The sequence below is a fragment of the Scyliorhinus canicula genome, chromosome 15 (assembly GCF_902713615.1).
Source record: "Scyliorhinus canicula chromosome 15, sScyCan1.1, whole genome shotgun sequence".
NCBI classification, from domain to species: Eukaryota; Metazoa; Chordata; class Chondrichthyes; order Carcharhiniformes; family Scyliorhinidae; genus Scyliorhinus; species Scyliorhinus canicula.
This window is the reverse complement of record NC_052160.1, coordinates 77,642,577-77,659,352: the sequence shown is the minus strand read 5'-3', so window position 1 is coordinate 77,659,352 and position 16,776 is coordinate 77,642,577. Positions and strand designations below refer to the sequence as shown.

The following is a 16,776-nucleotide window of genomic DNA, read 5'->3' as shown; positions in this document are numbered from 1 at the left end:
CCCCCCCCCCCCCCCCCCCCCCCCCCCCCCCCCCCCCCCCCCCCCCCCCCCCCCCCCCCCCCCCCCCCCCCCCCCCCCCCGGGTTGCTGCTGCCACGACCCCGAACGTCTATCTCTGATCTAAAAAGTCAAGGAAAGGTTGCCACCGCCTGGAGAATCCCTGTACCGACCGTCTCAGGGCAAATTTGATCCTTTCTAGCTGAATATAGCTAGCCATATCGTTAATCCAAGTTTCAACGCTTGGAGGCCTCGCGTCCTTCCATTGAATTAATATCCTTCGTCGAGCCACTAGGGACGCAAAGGCCAATATTCCGGCCTCCCTAGCCTCCTGTACCCCCGGTTCTACCCCGACCCCAAAGATCGCAAGCCCCAATCCTGGTTTGACCCTGGACCCCACCACCTTCGACACCGTCCTTGCCACCCCCTTCCAGAACCCTTCCAGCACCGGACATGCCCAGAACATATGCACATGGTTCGCTGGGCTTCCCAGACATCTGACACACCTGTCCTCACCCCTAAAGAACCGGCTCATCCTTGTCCCCGTCATGTGAGCTCTATGCAGCACCTTAAATTGAATGAGGCTCAGTCTCGCACACGAGGAGGAAGAATTGACCTTCTCCAGTGCATCCGCCCACGTCCCGTCTTCTATCTGCTCTCCCAGCTCCCCTTCCCACTTGGCTTTCAGCTCCTCCCCTGATGCTTCTTCCGCCTCCTGCATTATCTTGTAGATGTCTGATATCTTCCCCCCTCCGACCCAGACCCCCGAGAGCACCCTATCACTCGCCCCCTTACTGGGGAGCGGGGGAACCCCTCCACCTGCCGCCTAGCAAATGCCTTCACTTGTAAATATCTGAACATGTTTCCCGGGGGGAGCTCAAACTTCTCCTCCAGCCCTCCCAGGCTCGCAAACCTCCCCTCTATAAACAGGTCCTTCAGCTGCCGTATGCCCACCCTGTACCAGCTCTGAAATCCCCCGTCGATGTTCCCCGGGATGAATCTATGGTTCCCTCTTATTGGCGCCGCCAACAGACCTCCCATTTCCCCCCTGTGTCGCCTCCACTGCCCCCATATCTTGAGGGTGGCCGCCACCACCGGGCTCGTGGTGTACCTCGTGGGGGGGAGCGGCCATGGTGCCGTTACTAGGGCCTAACAGGGTAGTTGTTATGGGAGACTTTAACTTTCCAAATATTGACTGGGAAAGATATAGTTCGAGTACATTAGATGGGTCGTTCTTTGTACAATGTACGCAGGAGGGTTTCCTGACACAATATGTTGACAGGCCAACAAGAGGCGAGGCCACATTGGATTTGGTTTTGGGTAATGAACCAGGCCAGGTGTTAGATCTGGAGGTAGGTGAGCACTTTGGAAACAGTGACCACAATTCGGTGACCTTTACGTTAGTGATGGAAAGGGATAAGTATACCCCGCAGGGCAAGAGTTATAGCTGGGGGAAGGGCAATTATGATGCCATTAGACATGACTTAGGATGTGTAGGTTGGAGAAGTAGGCTGCAAGGGTTGGGCACACTGGAGATGTGGAGCTTGTTCAAGGAACAGCTATTGCATGTTCTTGATAAGTACGTACCAGTCAGGCAGGGAGGAAGGGGTCGAGCGAGGGAACCGTGGTTTACCAAAGAAGTGGAATCTCTTGTTAAGAGGAAGAAGGAGGCCTATGTGAAGATGAGGCGTGAAGTTTCAGTTGGGGCGCTTGATAGTTACAAGGAAGCGAGGAAGGATCTAAAGAGAGAGATAAGACGAGCAAGGAGGGGACATGAGAAGTCTTTTTCAGGTAGGATCAAGGAAAACCCAAAAGCTTTCTATAGGTATGTCAGGAATAAAAGAATGACTAGGGTAAGAGTAGGGCCAGTCAAGGACAGTGGTGGGAAGTTGTGTGTGGAGGCTGAGGAGATAAGCGAGATACTAAATGAATACTTTTCGTCAGTATTCACTCAGGAAAAAGATAATGTTGTGGAGGAGAATGCTGAGACCCAGGCTATTAGAATAGATGGCATTGAGGTGTGTAGGGAAGAAGTGTTGGCAATTCTGGACAAGGTGAAAATAGATAAGTCCCCGGGGCCTGATGGGATTTATCCTAGGATTCTCTGGGAAGCCAGGGAAGAGATTGCTGAGCCTTTGGCTTTGATTTTTATGTCATCATTGGCTACAGGAATAGTGCCAGAGGACTGGAGGATAGCAAATGTGGTCCCTTTGTTCAAGAAGGGGAGTAGAGATAACCCCGGTAACTATAGGCCGGTGAGCCTCACGTCTGTTGTGGGTAAAGTCTTGGAGAGGATTATAAGAGATACGATTTATAATCATCTAGATAGGAATAATATGATTAGGGATAGTCAGCATGGTTTTGTGAAGGGTAGGTCATGCCTCACAAACCTTATCGAGTTCTTTGAGAAGGTGACTGAACAGGTAGACGAGGGTAGAGCAGTTGATGTGGTGTATATGGATTTCAGTAAAGCGTTTGATAAGGTTCCCCACGGTCGTCTATTGAAGAAAATACGCAGGCTGAGGATTGAGGGTGATTTAGAGATGTGGATCAGAAATTGGCTAGTTGAAAGAAGACAGAGGGTGGTGGTTAATGGCAAATGTTCAGAATGGAGTTCAGTTACGAGTGGCGTACCACAAGGATCTGTTCTGGGGCCGTTGCTGTTTGTCATTTTTATAAATGACCTAGAGGAGGGCACAGAAGGTTGGGTGAGTAAATTTGCAGACGACACTAAAGTCGGTGGAGTTGTAGACAGTGTGGAAGGATGTTGCAGGTTACAGAGGGACATAGATAAGCTGCAGAGCTGGGCTGTGAGGTGGCAAATGGAGTTTAATGTAGAGAAGTGTGAGGTGATTCACTTTGGAAAGAATAACAGGAATGCGGAATATTTGGCTAATGGTAAAATTCTTAGCAGTGTGGATGAGCAGAGGGATCTCGGTGTCCATGTACATAGATCCCTGAAAGTTGCCACCCATTTTGATAGGGTTGTGAAGAAGGCCTATGGTGTGTTGGCCTTTATTGGTAGAGGGATTGAGTTCCGGAGCCATGAGGTCATGTTGCAGCTGTACAAAACTCTGGTACGGCCGCATTTGGAGTATTGCGTACAGTTCTGGTCGCCTCATTATAGGAAGGACGTGGAAGCTTTGGAACGGGTGCAGAGGAGATTTACCAGGATGTTGCCTGGTATGGAGGGAAAATCTTATGAGGAAAGGCTGATGGACTTGAGGTTGTTTTCGTTAGAGAGAAGAAGGTTAAGAGGTGACTTAATAGAGGCATACAAAATGATCAGAGGGTTAGATAGGGTGGACAGCGAGAGCCTTCTCCCGCGGATGGAGGTGGCTAGCACGAGGGGACATAGCCTTAAATTGAGGGGTAATAGATATAGGACAGAGGTCAGTGGTGAGGCCGTGGAACGCCCTACCTGCAACAGTAGTGAACTCGCCAACATTGAGGGCATTTAAAAGTTTATTGGTTAAGCATATGGATGATAAGGGCATAGTGTAGGTTAGATGGCCTTTAGTTTTTGACTTCCCATGTCGGTGCAACATCGTGGGCCGAAGGGCCTGTACTGCGCTGTATCGTTTGGTTTGCGGTATTAACAATGCGGCCACCCAGAGAAAGTTGTTAGCTGAGCCAACATTGACTTTTCAACAGGCCATTCAAATAGTATTGTCCCGAGAGAGCGCAGATCGAGGAATGCAGGCGCTATAGGGAATGGAGGTGCATGCCTTGGGGTGCAACCCCTTCCGTCCAAAAGCGTCCCCCTGCACCCCTGCGGTACCTTGGGCAAGGCGACGTCCGGATCGACGCCAGTGGCTGTCGGACATTCCTCCCCGAAGGGGGCCTTCTCCAGAACCAATGGATGAGGAGCCATGTCCGTGTCAGACTTGTAGGCGCCGACCCCGTGGCGGATGCCGGTCCTGGGGGCGCCAGAAGCGCCAACGTTCCGACCGAAACTGGGGCCAGCCCAGGGGCCGTACCTTTCATTTGGATGAACCTGCGGCAACTACTCCCGAGGACATGGAGACGGAGGATGACTGCCTGCAGCTGCATTGTGTGGCAGCTCCCCGTGTGGCCCCCATTAAAGTGACAGTACGGGTCAATGGTCACCCGCTTGAGATGGAGTTGGACACTGGCGCAGCGGTCTCCGTGATCGCCCAGAGGACATTCGACCGCATCAAGCAGGGTACACAGATCCTTACCTTAACCGACACACAGGCCAGGTTGGCCATCTACACAGGGGAACCATTGGATATTGCAGGAACTACGATGACGCCTGTTGTTTATGGACGCCAGGAGGGGCATTTCCCACTTATCGTGGTGCGCGGCCATGGGCCCAGCCTGTTGGGTCGGGACTGGTTGTGCCATTTGTGGTTGCAGTGGCAGCACATCCTCCGAAACAGTTTCTGGAGGGTTGACTGAGGTGCTAGGACGATAACCAGATGTATTCCAGCCCGGTTTGGAGAAACTAAACGGGGCTTTAGCCCATATCCAAGTCGAACCAGGAGCCACGCCGTGCTATTTCCGGGCGCGCCCGGTGCCTTACGCCTTGCTCGAGAAGGTAGAAGGGGAGCTCAGTCATTTAGAGATTTTGGGTATCATCAGGCCCGTCCGTTTCGCTGACTGGGCAGCATCAATTGTACCTGTAATGAAGCCAGATGCCACAGTTCGTTTGTGCGGCGAATATAAACTTACAGTGAATACGGCTTCCCGACTCGACCGATACCCAATGCCTCACATAGAGGATCTCTACGCGAAGCTTGCAGGCGGACTCTCGTTCACAAAATTAGATATGAGTCACGCCTACCTACAGTTGGAGCTGGACTCTGCCTCCCGGCCATATGTAATGATTAATACACACCGGGGCCTGTATGAATATACACGTTTACCACATGTTGCTGTCTATTTAGATGATGTTTTGATCACAGGGACGTCGGAGCAGGAACAGTTGGAAAATTTGGAGGCTGTCCTTAGATGCTTTTCGGAGGCTGGAGCCTGTTTATGTCGCACAAAGTGCGTTTTTCAGGCGAAGGAGGTAGTCTACCTGGGTTATTGGGTGGACCGCGAAGGTTTGCACCCCGTCGCGCAATTCAACTGGCCCCCGCCCCGACTGACACTTTGCATCTTCGTTCGTTTCTCGGCCTCGTAAACTATTCTGGAAAGTTCCTCCCAAATCTGGCAACTACGCTGGCCCCGTTGCACCTTCTGCTAAAGAAGAATCACACCTGGGTTTGGGGTCAGCCGCAAGAAACCGCTTTCCGGCGGGTAAAACAACAGTTGTCGTCGTCTGGGTTACTAACACACTATGATCCTGGAAAGCCTTTGCTCGTCACATGTGATGCATCCCCGTATGGTATTGGGGCCGTCCTGTCCCACAAGATGGAGAACGGGGCCGAGCGGCCGATAGCTTTCGCCTCCCGCACATTGACTGCAGCGGAAAAAAAGTACACACAGATCGAGAAGGAGGGCCTGGCTGTGGTCTTTGCGGTGAAAAGTTTCCACCAGTACCTATATGGCCGCCACTTCACTATCGTAACTGATCAGGGGCAGCAGGGTAGCATGGTGGTTAGCATAAATGCTTCACAGCTCCAGGGTCCCAGGTTCGATTCCCGGCTGGGTCACTGTCTGTGTGGAGTCTGCACGTCCTCCCCCTGTGTGCGTGGGTTTCCTCCGGGTGCTCCGGTTTCCTCCCACAGTCCAAAGATGTGCGGGTTAGGTGGATTGGCCATGCTAAATTGCCCGTAGTGTCCTAATAAAAGTAAGGTTAAGGGGGGGGTTGTTGGGTTTACGGTATAGGGTGGATACGTGGGTTTGAGTAGGGTGATCATGGCTCGGCACAACATTGAGGGCCGAAGGGCCTGTTCTGTGCTGTACTGTTCTATGTTCTATAAGCCTCTGCTGGGACTTTTCAGAGAGGATAAACCAATACCGGCCATTGCTTCCGCATGGATCCAGCGCTGGGCTTTGTTGCTCGCTGCATACGAGTATTTTCTGGAGCACAAACCAGGAACCCAGATAGGGAATGCCGACGCACTGAGCCGATTGCCTTTATCGACTGGCCCCATGTCGACCCCCATGACCGGTGAGGTGGTTGCATCCCTAAATTTTATGGACAGAACCGCGTGGAGATAAAGACGCCGAGATGACGGAGGCAGCAGACTCTGACTCCGAGATGGAGACACAAGACACCTCAGAGGGGGAATCCTCTGGCCCACGGGCCGTGGATGTACAACCGTTGCGCCGTTCATCACAGAAGCGCCAGTCTCCATCTCGTTACACACCGCCCGATCCAGCGCCTCGTGTAAATGCGGAAAAACGAGTCCGACGCCCTCCTTCGCCAGGGTCTTTGGTGGATTCCTTGGACTTTGGGGGGAGGGATATTATAACCTGCCTGCTTACCATTGGCTGGGAACTAATGACAATCCCACAATCCTATGGGGGTATGAGCTTCCCCAATGAGGGGGGGGGGGGGGGCGGAGAAATCATCAGCAGACTCCCTGCATAAATAGAGCTGGCCAGTTTGGAACCAGCAGAGAGAGAGGAGTGAGCAGCAAGGGAAGTTGCTGCTGTTGCTGTTGTATATATATGTTATTGTAAATAAATGTTATTTCTTTGTATCCTGAAAACTTGAGCTGGATTCTTCGTGGCCCTCACAAAAGGAGGGGAGGGTGTGACAACCCCTACAAGGCCCAAAGGGATATACTAATTGATCTCCCCGTGGGACTTATGGAATATGAGCTTCCCTGTTAGTGAGAGCAGGCCTGCCCTGCTGGTGCTCATTAGAAATCTGTATAAAGGCCAGCCCGAATAGGGACCAGCATTTTGTCTGTCCCAACAGGAATGTATTGTGTGAATATTTTGCTGCCGTGGACTGACGTTATGTGACCTTGATTAAAATTTACGTTTTTACCACTTGTGGTGATCTCTACCACTGTATATATGTGTGTGCTTGCATTAGGGGATGTATGACAGTACCTGTATTACAGGTTTTCCGGTAAGCCCCTGCCGGCTAGCTCCGCCCATATGGAGCAGTATAAATATTCATAAGTTGCCCTGAGAAGCCATTCTACAGCTGCAGCCGGAGGAATAGCATCTCACTGTAATAAAGCCTCTCTTGTACCGTATCGAGTCTTTTATTGTGCAATTGTTAGCGCCACACCACTGACTTCCAGGCTCTTAATATTTTCAAATAAGATGGGTGATTTGGTCAACTCCCTTGTGTGATGACTTTCATACCTTCAGAACTTGGGACAGCCAGTGCCTTTGTATCAGAATTAGTTGTTCAATTTGAAATTACCCTTTTTGATTCATTTCAGGAAAAGGCATTGCATTAACATCAGTCTGGAAAGGTGTTGTTGTTTCCTCTTGAGACAGGGGAATGTTTCAATCTATAAGAAAAGCCAGGTGATCCTCAGGTGAACATTTTAATAGTCTTTGGTGGTTTTTAAAAACAGAAAGTATTGACTAAAATGATACAATTTTTTAAGGAGGTCACAAGGAGGGTGGTGCACTTTATATAATAAAGATATATTTCAGCAGTGTGGGTGTCAACTCCACAACTCAAAAGATGTGCAGAGTAGGTGGATTAGCCACGCTAAATTGTCCCTGAATTGGAGAAATAAAAAAAAAATGTTAAGATATAATTCAGCAAATTTTAAATTAAGGTCTTACCTGGCACACTGATGATGCAAGTAAAAGCTCATGGGTTTCAAGTGACGAGCTGGATCCAAAATGGAGTCCAAGTTAGAAAACGAAGGGTGTTTTTGTGACTGGACGTCTGTTTGCAGCGGGATGACCGGACAAAGTTAAGGGACAGTTTGGAATGGGGGGGGGGGGGGGGGGGGGGGGGCGGGATTGTGGGTCGTTGCTGATGGATCCTTCAGCAGGGAGGAGTGCTTTGTCTGCACAACATTTAAATATCTGAGTCCTATAGCTGACTTGGAGATTAGGATTCAAATCAAAAAATATTTCTTGGAGCATAAACAAGTAATCGGAATGGAGACTTAAGTTTGATCGAGAATAGAAGGATTTGAACATTGCCTGAAACCAATTCAGCACCAGCCTTTTTGTGCTTTCTGCAGGTGACGATGAGGAGGAGGAGCCCGAGTTTCCCCTGAGCCCCCGGCCTCGGCCGCTTGCGGAGCTGCAGTTGAAAGAGAAGGCAGTTCCCATGCCCAATGCCAGTTCTTTTTTCATCTTCAGCCCAACTAACAAGTAGGTATCTCGGCAGTTTGGAGGAATGGACTGGTGCATAGACCCTTCATGTGTACCCTAGCATCTTGTATGTCCATCTGAGGAGACAGGTAGATCTGCAACCCAGATCTTAAGCGTTCTGTTCTATTTAATATCTTCAAAGATGAAAAGTAATGTGGTTTGGGCAACGTTACTTAAAGGGATGATGGTGGCTAGGCAATGGCAAACATTCAAAGAGTGCATGGGTGAACTGCAACAATTGCCATAGCTTACAAGCGAAATTAGATAGTATTAGATCCAAGGAAGAGGCATGCAGAAAATTCATCAGACCTGAGGATTGGGAGCAGTTTTGAATTCAGCAAAAGTGAGGACCAAGGGATTGATTAAGAAGGGCACAATAGAGTACGTGAGTAAGCTTGCAGGGAACATAAAAACTGACTGTAAAAGCTTCTATAGGTATGTGAAGGAAAAAGACAAATGTAGGTCCCTCACAGTCAGAAACACAGGAATGAAGAAATGGCTGACCAACTAAATACATACTTTTGTATTGTCTTCACATAGGAGGACACAAATAATGCGCCAGAAATGTTGGGGAACACAGGTTAGTGAGAGGAAGGAACTGATGGAAATCAGTATTCGTAGGGAAATGGTGTTGGGGAAATTGATGGGATTGAAGGCCGATAAATCCCCAGGGCCTAATAATCTACATCCAAGAGTATTTAAGGTGTATTCACCTGAGGAAGGAGCTGCGCTCCGAAAGCTCGTGTTTGAAACAAACCTGTTGGACTTTAACCTGGTGTTGTTAGACTTCTTACTGTGCTCACCCCAGTCCAACGCCGGCAACTCCACATCAAGAGTATTTAGGAAGTGGCCCTAGAAATAGTGAATACATTGGTGATCATCTTCCAAGATTCTATAGACTCTGGAAAAGTTTCTACAGATTGGAGGGCTAATGTAAACCCTCTATTTAAAAAGGAAGGTCGAGAGCAAATGGAATTATAGACCAGTCACCCTAACATCGGTAATGCTAGAGTCTATTGTAAAAAATTTAATTGCAGAGCACTTTGAAAACTGTGGCAACATTGGACAGAGTCAGTCAGCATGGATTTATGAAAGAGAAATAGTACTCAAAAAATCTACTGGAATCCTTTGAGGATGCAATGACTAAAGTTGACGAGGGGGAGCCAGTGGATGTGGTTTATTTGGCTTTCAGAAAGCTTTCGACAAAGTCTCACATAAGATTTTAGATTTAGATTTATTGTCATGTGATTTACTGTCAAAGAATTATTCTATCAGCCGCCCCAGGGGTTACAGGATAAGGTGGCGTCAAGAACAGGGGTAGGGGAGGGGAAGGTGTCAGAAATTTATAAGGAACTGATGGACTGGGAGGGAACCCCGATATGGGTAGTGAAGCGTAAGTGGAAGAGGAAGAGCTTGGTAGGGAGTTGGAGGCTGGGTTGTGGGAGGATGACCTGAGGAGAGTTAATGCATCCTTGTTGTGTGCCTTATCCAGTTTAAAGTGGTCCACAGGGCACATATGACTGTGGCCAGGATGAGCAGGTTTTTTGAAAAAGTGGAGCATAGGTGTGGCCGGTGCACGGGTGGACCCGCAAACAATGTCCACATGTTCTGGGCGTGTCCGAAGCTTGGAATCGGAAGGAGTTTGCCGACATTGTGTTGGAGGTCCTGAAGGTGAAGGTGGTCCCAAGTTAAGAGATGCCGATCTTTGGTGTGTTAGAAGACCCGGGGGTCCAGGGGGCGAGAGAGGCCGATGCCTTGGCCTTTGCCTCCCTGGTAGCCCAGAGATATTGTTAGAATGGAGAATCTATGACTCAGGGCTGCCAAAACCAGGGGCGTGGGTGAGTGACCTGGCAGAGCTTCTCCGTTTGCAGAAAATTAAATTAGTCTGGAGGGGCTCTGTGGAGGGATTTGCCCGGAGGTGGCAACCGTTTATCGATTTCTTCGAGAAAAGTTAAGATGTCGGGGGTGGGGGGTGTTGGGTAATGTGGGCGCGGGTCGGTGGGGTATTTTGTTGAGCTGGTTGGATTTGGGTTGTGTTTCTGTCTGTTGTGTTAATAGATAAATGCCTCAAAAAAAGGAAAATAATTATTCTGCATACAGTCCAGGCAGATCGTTCCATACATGAAAAACATAGGACATATGATAAATACACAATGTAAATACATCAACATTAAGTGAAGCATACAGAGTATAGTGCCACAACGGAGAAGATGCGTAGAGAGATCAGTTTAGTCCATAAGAGGACCATTCAGGAGTCTGGTAACAACAGGGAAGAAGCTGTTTTTGAATATGTTAGTGCGTGTTCTCAGACTTTTGTATCTTCTGCCTGATGGAAGAGAGAATAATTGGCTGGGAGAGGTCTTTGATTAGGCTGTCCACATTCCCAAGGCAGTGGGAGGTACACGCAGAGTTAATGGATGGGAGGCGGGTTCGGAGATGGACTGGGCTGTGTTCACAACTCTCAGTAGTTTCTTACGGTCTTGGGCCGAGCAGTTGCCATACGAAGCTGTGATGCAGCCAAATAGGATGCTTTCCATGCTGCATCTATAAAAATTGGTAAGAGTCAATTTTTGCATGTCAAATTTCCTTAGTTTCCTGTCGAAGTAAAAGTGCTGTTGTGATTTCTTGGTCGTTGCATTGACGTGGGTGGACCAGGACAGATTATTGGTGATGTATGCACTTAGGAATCTGAAGGTTGTCAACTATCTTCACTTTGGCACCTTTGATGCAGACACGGGAGTGTACAATACTTCACTTTCTGAAGTTGATGACCAGCTCCTTAGTTTTATTGATATTGAGGGAGAGCTTGTTGTCATTGCACCATGCCACTAGGTTTCCAATCTTCCCCCTGTACTCTGACTCATCGTTGTTTGAGATCCTACTCTCCATGGTCGTATCACCAGCAAACTTGTGGATAGAGTTGGAGCCGGATTTTGTCGCACAGTCGTGTGTGTATATAGTAGGGGGTTAAGTACGTAGCCTTACAGGGCCCAGGTATTGAGGACTATCGTGGAGGAGGTGTCGTTGTTTATCTTTAATGATTGTGGTCGATGGGTCAGGAAGTCGAGGATCCAGTGAAGAGGGAGGAGCTAAGTCCTGAGAGATTAGTGTGTAAAATTAAAGGGCATTGTAGTGATCTGTACATCTGCACATACATCTGTCTGCAGTCCCTGGTGTAACAGCCACAGCATCACTAGTGGGCAGCATCAGAGACGGGTCCAGCCCAAGGGAGGATCCGCCTCTTTCAGAAGCACAGGCTAGTGAGCATCAGCAGCAGACAGAGACAGTTCAGCAGAGGCAGCTTACCTTAGCTTCACTGATCATACCTCTAGACTGTATTATATCTAGTTAAGCTCTGGAAACAGAACAAACCCACTGAATAAAGTATTTGTGTCAACTGGAAGTCTACAATCTTTATTCAGACTTAGAGAATAACATATGGTGCCAGGAGTAATTTAAGAAAGCTAGCTAGACATCAGCAAGAGAAGAAAAACTTAAACCGGATATCCGACTGTGGAAGACTTCGTAGCAAATGGATCCTCGACGATTAACTGATTCGATGGAACTTGTTGGAACTCCATGGCGGCTGGAAACAACCGGTAATTTAAGTTATAACTGGAAAATGTTGAACAAATGTTCCAAATATTTATTACAGCTAATGATTTAAGCACTGCCTCTGATGCAACGAAAATAACCCTACTACTCTCAACAGGAGTGCATGGAGCGAGATAAATCTATAATTGCTTTAATTACTTAGAAGGTGAAGACAAATCCAAAGTAGAAATCATACTCAAAATATTTGCTGTAACTGTCAGGCTGGAAAGATTTAACTCTTGTCAGAGAAAGGAGGGCCCATCTCTGATTTTGTTACAAATCTCAAGTTAATACTACAAGGCTATGATTATGCTGATTTCAGAGACACTGTGATAATGCATCAATTAATTTCTGAATAACTATCTGATAAAAATTTGAGGGCAGAACTTTCACAAAATAAGTATCGTAGAATTTCATAGAATTTACAGTGTAGAAGGATGCCATTCAGCCCATCGAGTCTGCACCAGCTCTTGGAAAGAGCACCCTACCCACGGTCAACATCTCCATACCATCCCCATAACCCAGTAACCCCACCCAACACTAAGGGCAATTTTGGACACTAAGGGCAATTTATCATGGCCAATCCACCTAACCCGCACATCTTTGGACTTTGGACTGTGGGAGGAAACCGGAGAACCCGGAGGAAACCCACGCACACACGGGGAGGATGTGCAGACTCCGCAGAGACAGTGACCCAAGCCGGAATCGAACCTGGGACCCTGGAGCTGTGAAGCAATTGTGCTATCCACAATGGTACCGTATCTAACTCCAGAAATCGCTAAACAAAAATGCCTTGCTTATGAACAAAAACAAAATCAATACTGTCAGTCTTTACAAGCATAGAATCAGTGTCTAGAAAAGAAAATCAGAAAAAACGGCGCCAAAACTTATCACGAGTCAGAGACAGGGTTGAAACAGAAGAAGATTGAAGTTCTGAGTGGCAGCCACCTTGAGGAAGGAGCCTCATTGCATGTGCAATCGAATCCTGCACATGATGTCAGAGTACCAGGACCACACCCACTTAAAAGGGAAATGCACGAAAATTAACAAAAAGAAATGTAATGCTGCAAAACCCAATTTTCATGCCTCAGAAGACAGAACAATGCCCGAACTTACACCATCAGTTAAAAATAACTTTCACAACACCCTGGGACAAGCAGTTAGCACAGCCCTAGAAGATGATATGGTCCTTGTAGACTACGACTCAGATGAAGATTTCATCTTGGGAGATGGCTACCCCAGTACCAAATCCGAGCTGCAACTGGAGGTGTTGTACCGTGAAGACCCCGACGATGAGTTCTTCGGAATGGGGAATCTTCAGCCCAGCATATATGACATCCCGACTCGTGAGTGCAGGATTATGCTGCGGGTTGACGCCAAGAAACAGAGAGTGGTCCACGCACCACGAAAGGGTCCCAGCCTCCACACAAGAAGATGATTTGTTCATTGAACATGAGGAGAACGATGATTTGTCGATCGAACAATATACACAATCCTGCTCAGACATGGCTGAGTTATTCGGAGATCGTGATCACAGCATCAGCAACACAGTTGAACAGCTCAATACGACTCTTCTCATGGTAGATGAATCCAACATCATGATGCCATGGCAGATCGTCGATACATTGTATGACAGCAATACCCAAGATGAAGACGACGCCACACAGAGAGCACAGAACAACTCCAGGAAACTAAGGAAATTCGGCATGTCCACATGAACCCTTACCAACTTTTACAGATGCACCATAGAAAGTATCCTATCGGGCTGCATCACAGCCTGGTATGGCAACTGCTCGGCCCAGGACCGCAAGGAACTTCAGAGAGTCGTGAATACCGCCCAGTCCATCACACAAACCTGCCTCCCATCCATGGACTCCATCTACACCTCCCGCTGCCTGGGGAAAGCGGGCAGCATAATCAAGGATCCCTCCCACCCGGCTTACTCACTTTTCCAACTTCTCCCATCGGGCAGGAGATACAGAAGTCTGAGAACACGCACGAACAGACTCAAAAACAGCTTCTTCCCCACTGTCACCAGACTCCTAAATGACCCTCTTATTGACTGACCTCATTAACACTACACCCTGTATGCTTAATCCGATGCCAATGCTTATGTAGTTACACTGTATATCTTGTGTTGCCCTATTATGTATTTTCTTGTATTTTCTTGAATTTTGTTTAATTCCCTTTTCTTCCCATGTACTGAATGATCTGTTGAGCTGCTTGCAGAAAAATACTTTTCACTGTACCTCGGTACAAGTGACAATAAACAAATCCAATCCAATCCAATCCAGAGAGAGCAATGACAAACTCCACAGAGAGAGCGAGAAGGACTCCACAGAGAGAGCGATGACAAACTCCATTGAGAGAGTGATGAAGGACTCAACAAAGAGAATGATGAAGGACTCCACGAAGAGAGAGACACAAGCCTCCACAAAGAGAGCGATGCAAGCCTCCACAATGAGAGTGACGCAAGCCTCCACAGACAGCTCGGTGACAGACTCAAAAATGGAAGCAAGCAAACACTCCATAGCGAACGCCGTGGATGTACAAGACCATGAAGATCTATCAAACTTATTTGAGCCACCAGAAGAAGACACGGAATGTCTACCCACTGTATGTGAGACAAGTGACGAAGAAATCACAATTCCCATACAGGATGTGCAGGATCACAGCGAGATTGACATATCTCAGCTCATCTGCACAAAAGCACTCAATAGTCAGAGGACAGCCACCCATGAGTCCAGAGAGACCACGTCAATTGAAATCTTGAAGATTTTGACTCCAGAAGAGGAGCACCAAGAGTCCAGAGAGACCATGTTAATAGAAATCTTGAAGATTTTGACTCCAGAAAAGGAGCACCACAACCCACAACAAAATGAAATCGTGAAGATTTTGACTCCAGAAAAGGAGCACAAAGAGATCACACATGATTCAAATGAACCTAAAATGACTCCAAAAGAGGAGCACCTAGAAATCAATGATGATTCAAGTGAATCAGAAATGACTCTAGAAGAGGAGTACCAAGTAAGCAAAGAAGAGGAATCGAATCCATCACAAATGACTGATGTCAATGCAACATCAGATCATTCTCACAATTCTCAAGAAGATACGCTCAATGTAGCAGAGACCACAAAGGACACTGACACCAATAACTGCGACAATGACTCAACATGGCACACTCATTGAGCGCATCAAGAACAACAAAAACCGCAAGAAGCACATCAGAAACAAGAACAACAACAGCAACAACAAAAACAACATGCAGCGCAACAAGAACGACAAAAGCAACAAGAAGAATCCCAAAAACAACAAGCACGACAAGAAAAAGAACAAGAATAAAAGCGAAAACAACAAAAACAGAATCAGCAAGCGCGACAAAAAGAACAACAAGAACGACAACAACAAGAACGCCAACGGAAACAACAGACAGAAACGACACAAACAACACTGAAACAACAACATGGTACAACTCTGCACGTGAAGGACAATGCCACAGAACACTGCAAAACAATGACAAGACTGCAAACATGCCATGGCATGATAAAGAATCTCACGAATTCACATCTGCCCCAGAACAAACAAGCAAAACAGCTTTCACGAACAATGACATACAGAATCAATACCGCAAACACAAGAAAAAGTCGAGGTCAGACAATGGTGCGACACGGAATCACTACCCGCAATCAAATGGAAGAGGGGAAAAAGGTGTCCACATCATTAAACGACTCATCAGCAAAGCAGCCGGGTCACGTTCCGACATCAACCCAGCTCTGTTGTCGTACTGAGGAACCCCATTGAGCTCAGGACTGTCACCAGCGCAAATCCTCTTCGGCAGAAACGTCCAGACAACCCTACCGGCAAAGCAATTCCGAGACCCCGGCAACGCACTGGTTCTCGACGACATGCGGGCACTATGCTCCAAACAAAAACTATACTACTATCAACATGAAATCCCACTCAAGCCACTGACAATAGGTGACACCATCAGAATCAGGGACCCAGAAGGCGGATGGTCTGAGTCAGCCACACTGATCAGGCAGGAGGCACCGCGGTCCTACATTGTCAAATCGTCAGCGGGAGTACTTTTTCGTCGTAACCGCCGGGCTCTATTAGAGATTCGACCTACAACGCCAGTATATCCCACACTGGACTTAACCGAGTCCATTTGTTCACAGGACGTTCCTCGCCACACAACGCCAGACAGTACTCTTGATGTCATCAAACCATCATCCCTACTACCACCGTTAAGACGCTCCTGCAGCAGCCGCAAGGCACCTGACTGGCTAGATTTGTGACGACACTTCAACACATGCACAAGACGAATATGGACATTTCTCACAATGGAGTCCCAACACAGTTAATTGTTTCTGTATTACTTTCATCATTTTTACAATGTGCAGATTTACATATTCCCACCACTTGTTATGTACAGTTTTCTTGAGGACAGTCTAGAAAACATGTCCAATAAAAGGAGGGGGGGAATGTAGTGATCTGTACATACATCTGCACATACACCAGGGAATGCAGACAGATGTAACAGCCACAGCATCACTAGAGGGCATCAGAGACGGGTATAAAGGGTCCAGCCCAAGGGAGGATCCGCCTCTTTCAGAAGCACAGGGCTGGTGAGCAGCAGCAGACAGAGACAGCTCAGCATAGTCAGCTTACCTTCACTGGTCATACCTCTTGACTGTATTATATCTAGTTAAGCTCTGGAAACAGAACAAACCCACTGAATAAAGTATTTGTGTTAACTGGAAGTCTTCAATCTTTATTCAGACTTTGAGAATAACATAGGCATGGGGTGGGGGTAGCGTATTGAAATGGATAGAGAACTGGTTGGCAAACAGGAAGCAAAGAATAGAAATAAGCGGGTCTTTTTCCGAGTGGCAGGCAGTGACGAGTGGGGAATTAGTGCTCGGACTCCAGCTATTCACAATATATATTAATGATTTAGATGAGGGAACTA

General features: G+C 47.6%; 1 protein-coding gene across 1 annotated transcript in view; it reads left to right on the top strand.

Moving 5' to 3' along the window:
* The window catches only part of LOC119978247 (voltage-dependent L-type calcium channel subunit alpha-1S-like), a 642,412-nt gene that overhangs the window by 233,859 nt on the left and 391,777 nt on the right, over nt 1–16,776 (top strand). Inside the window, 1 exon segment of the mRNA XM_038819727.1 lies at nt 8,078–8,210. Coding sequence (XP_038675655.1) covers nt 8,078–8,210 — 133 coding nt within the window.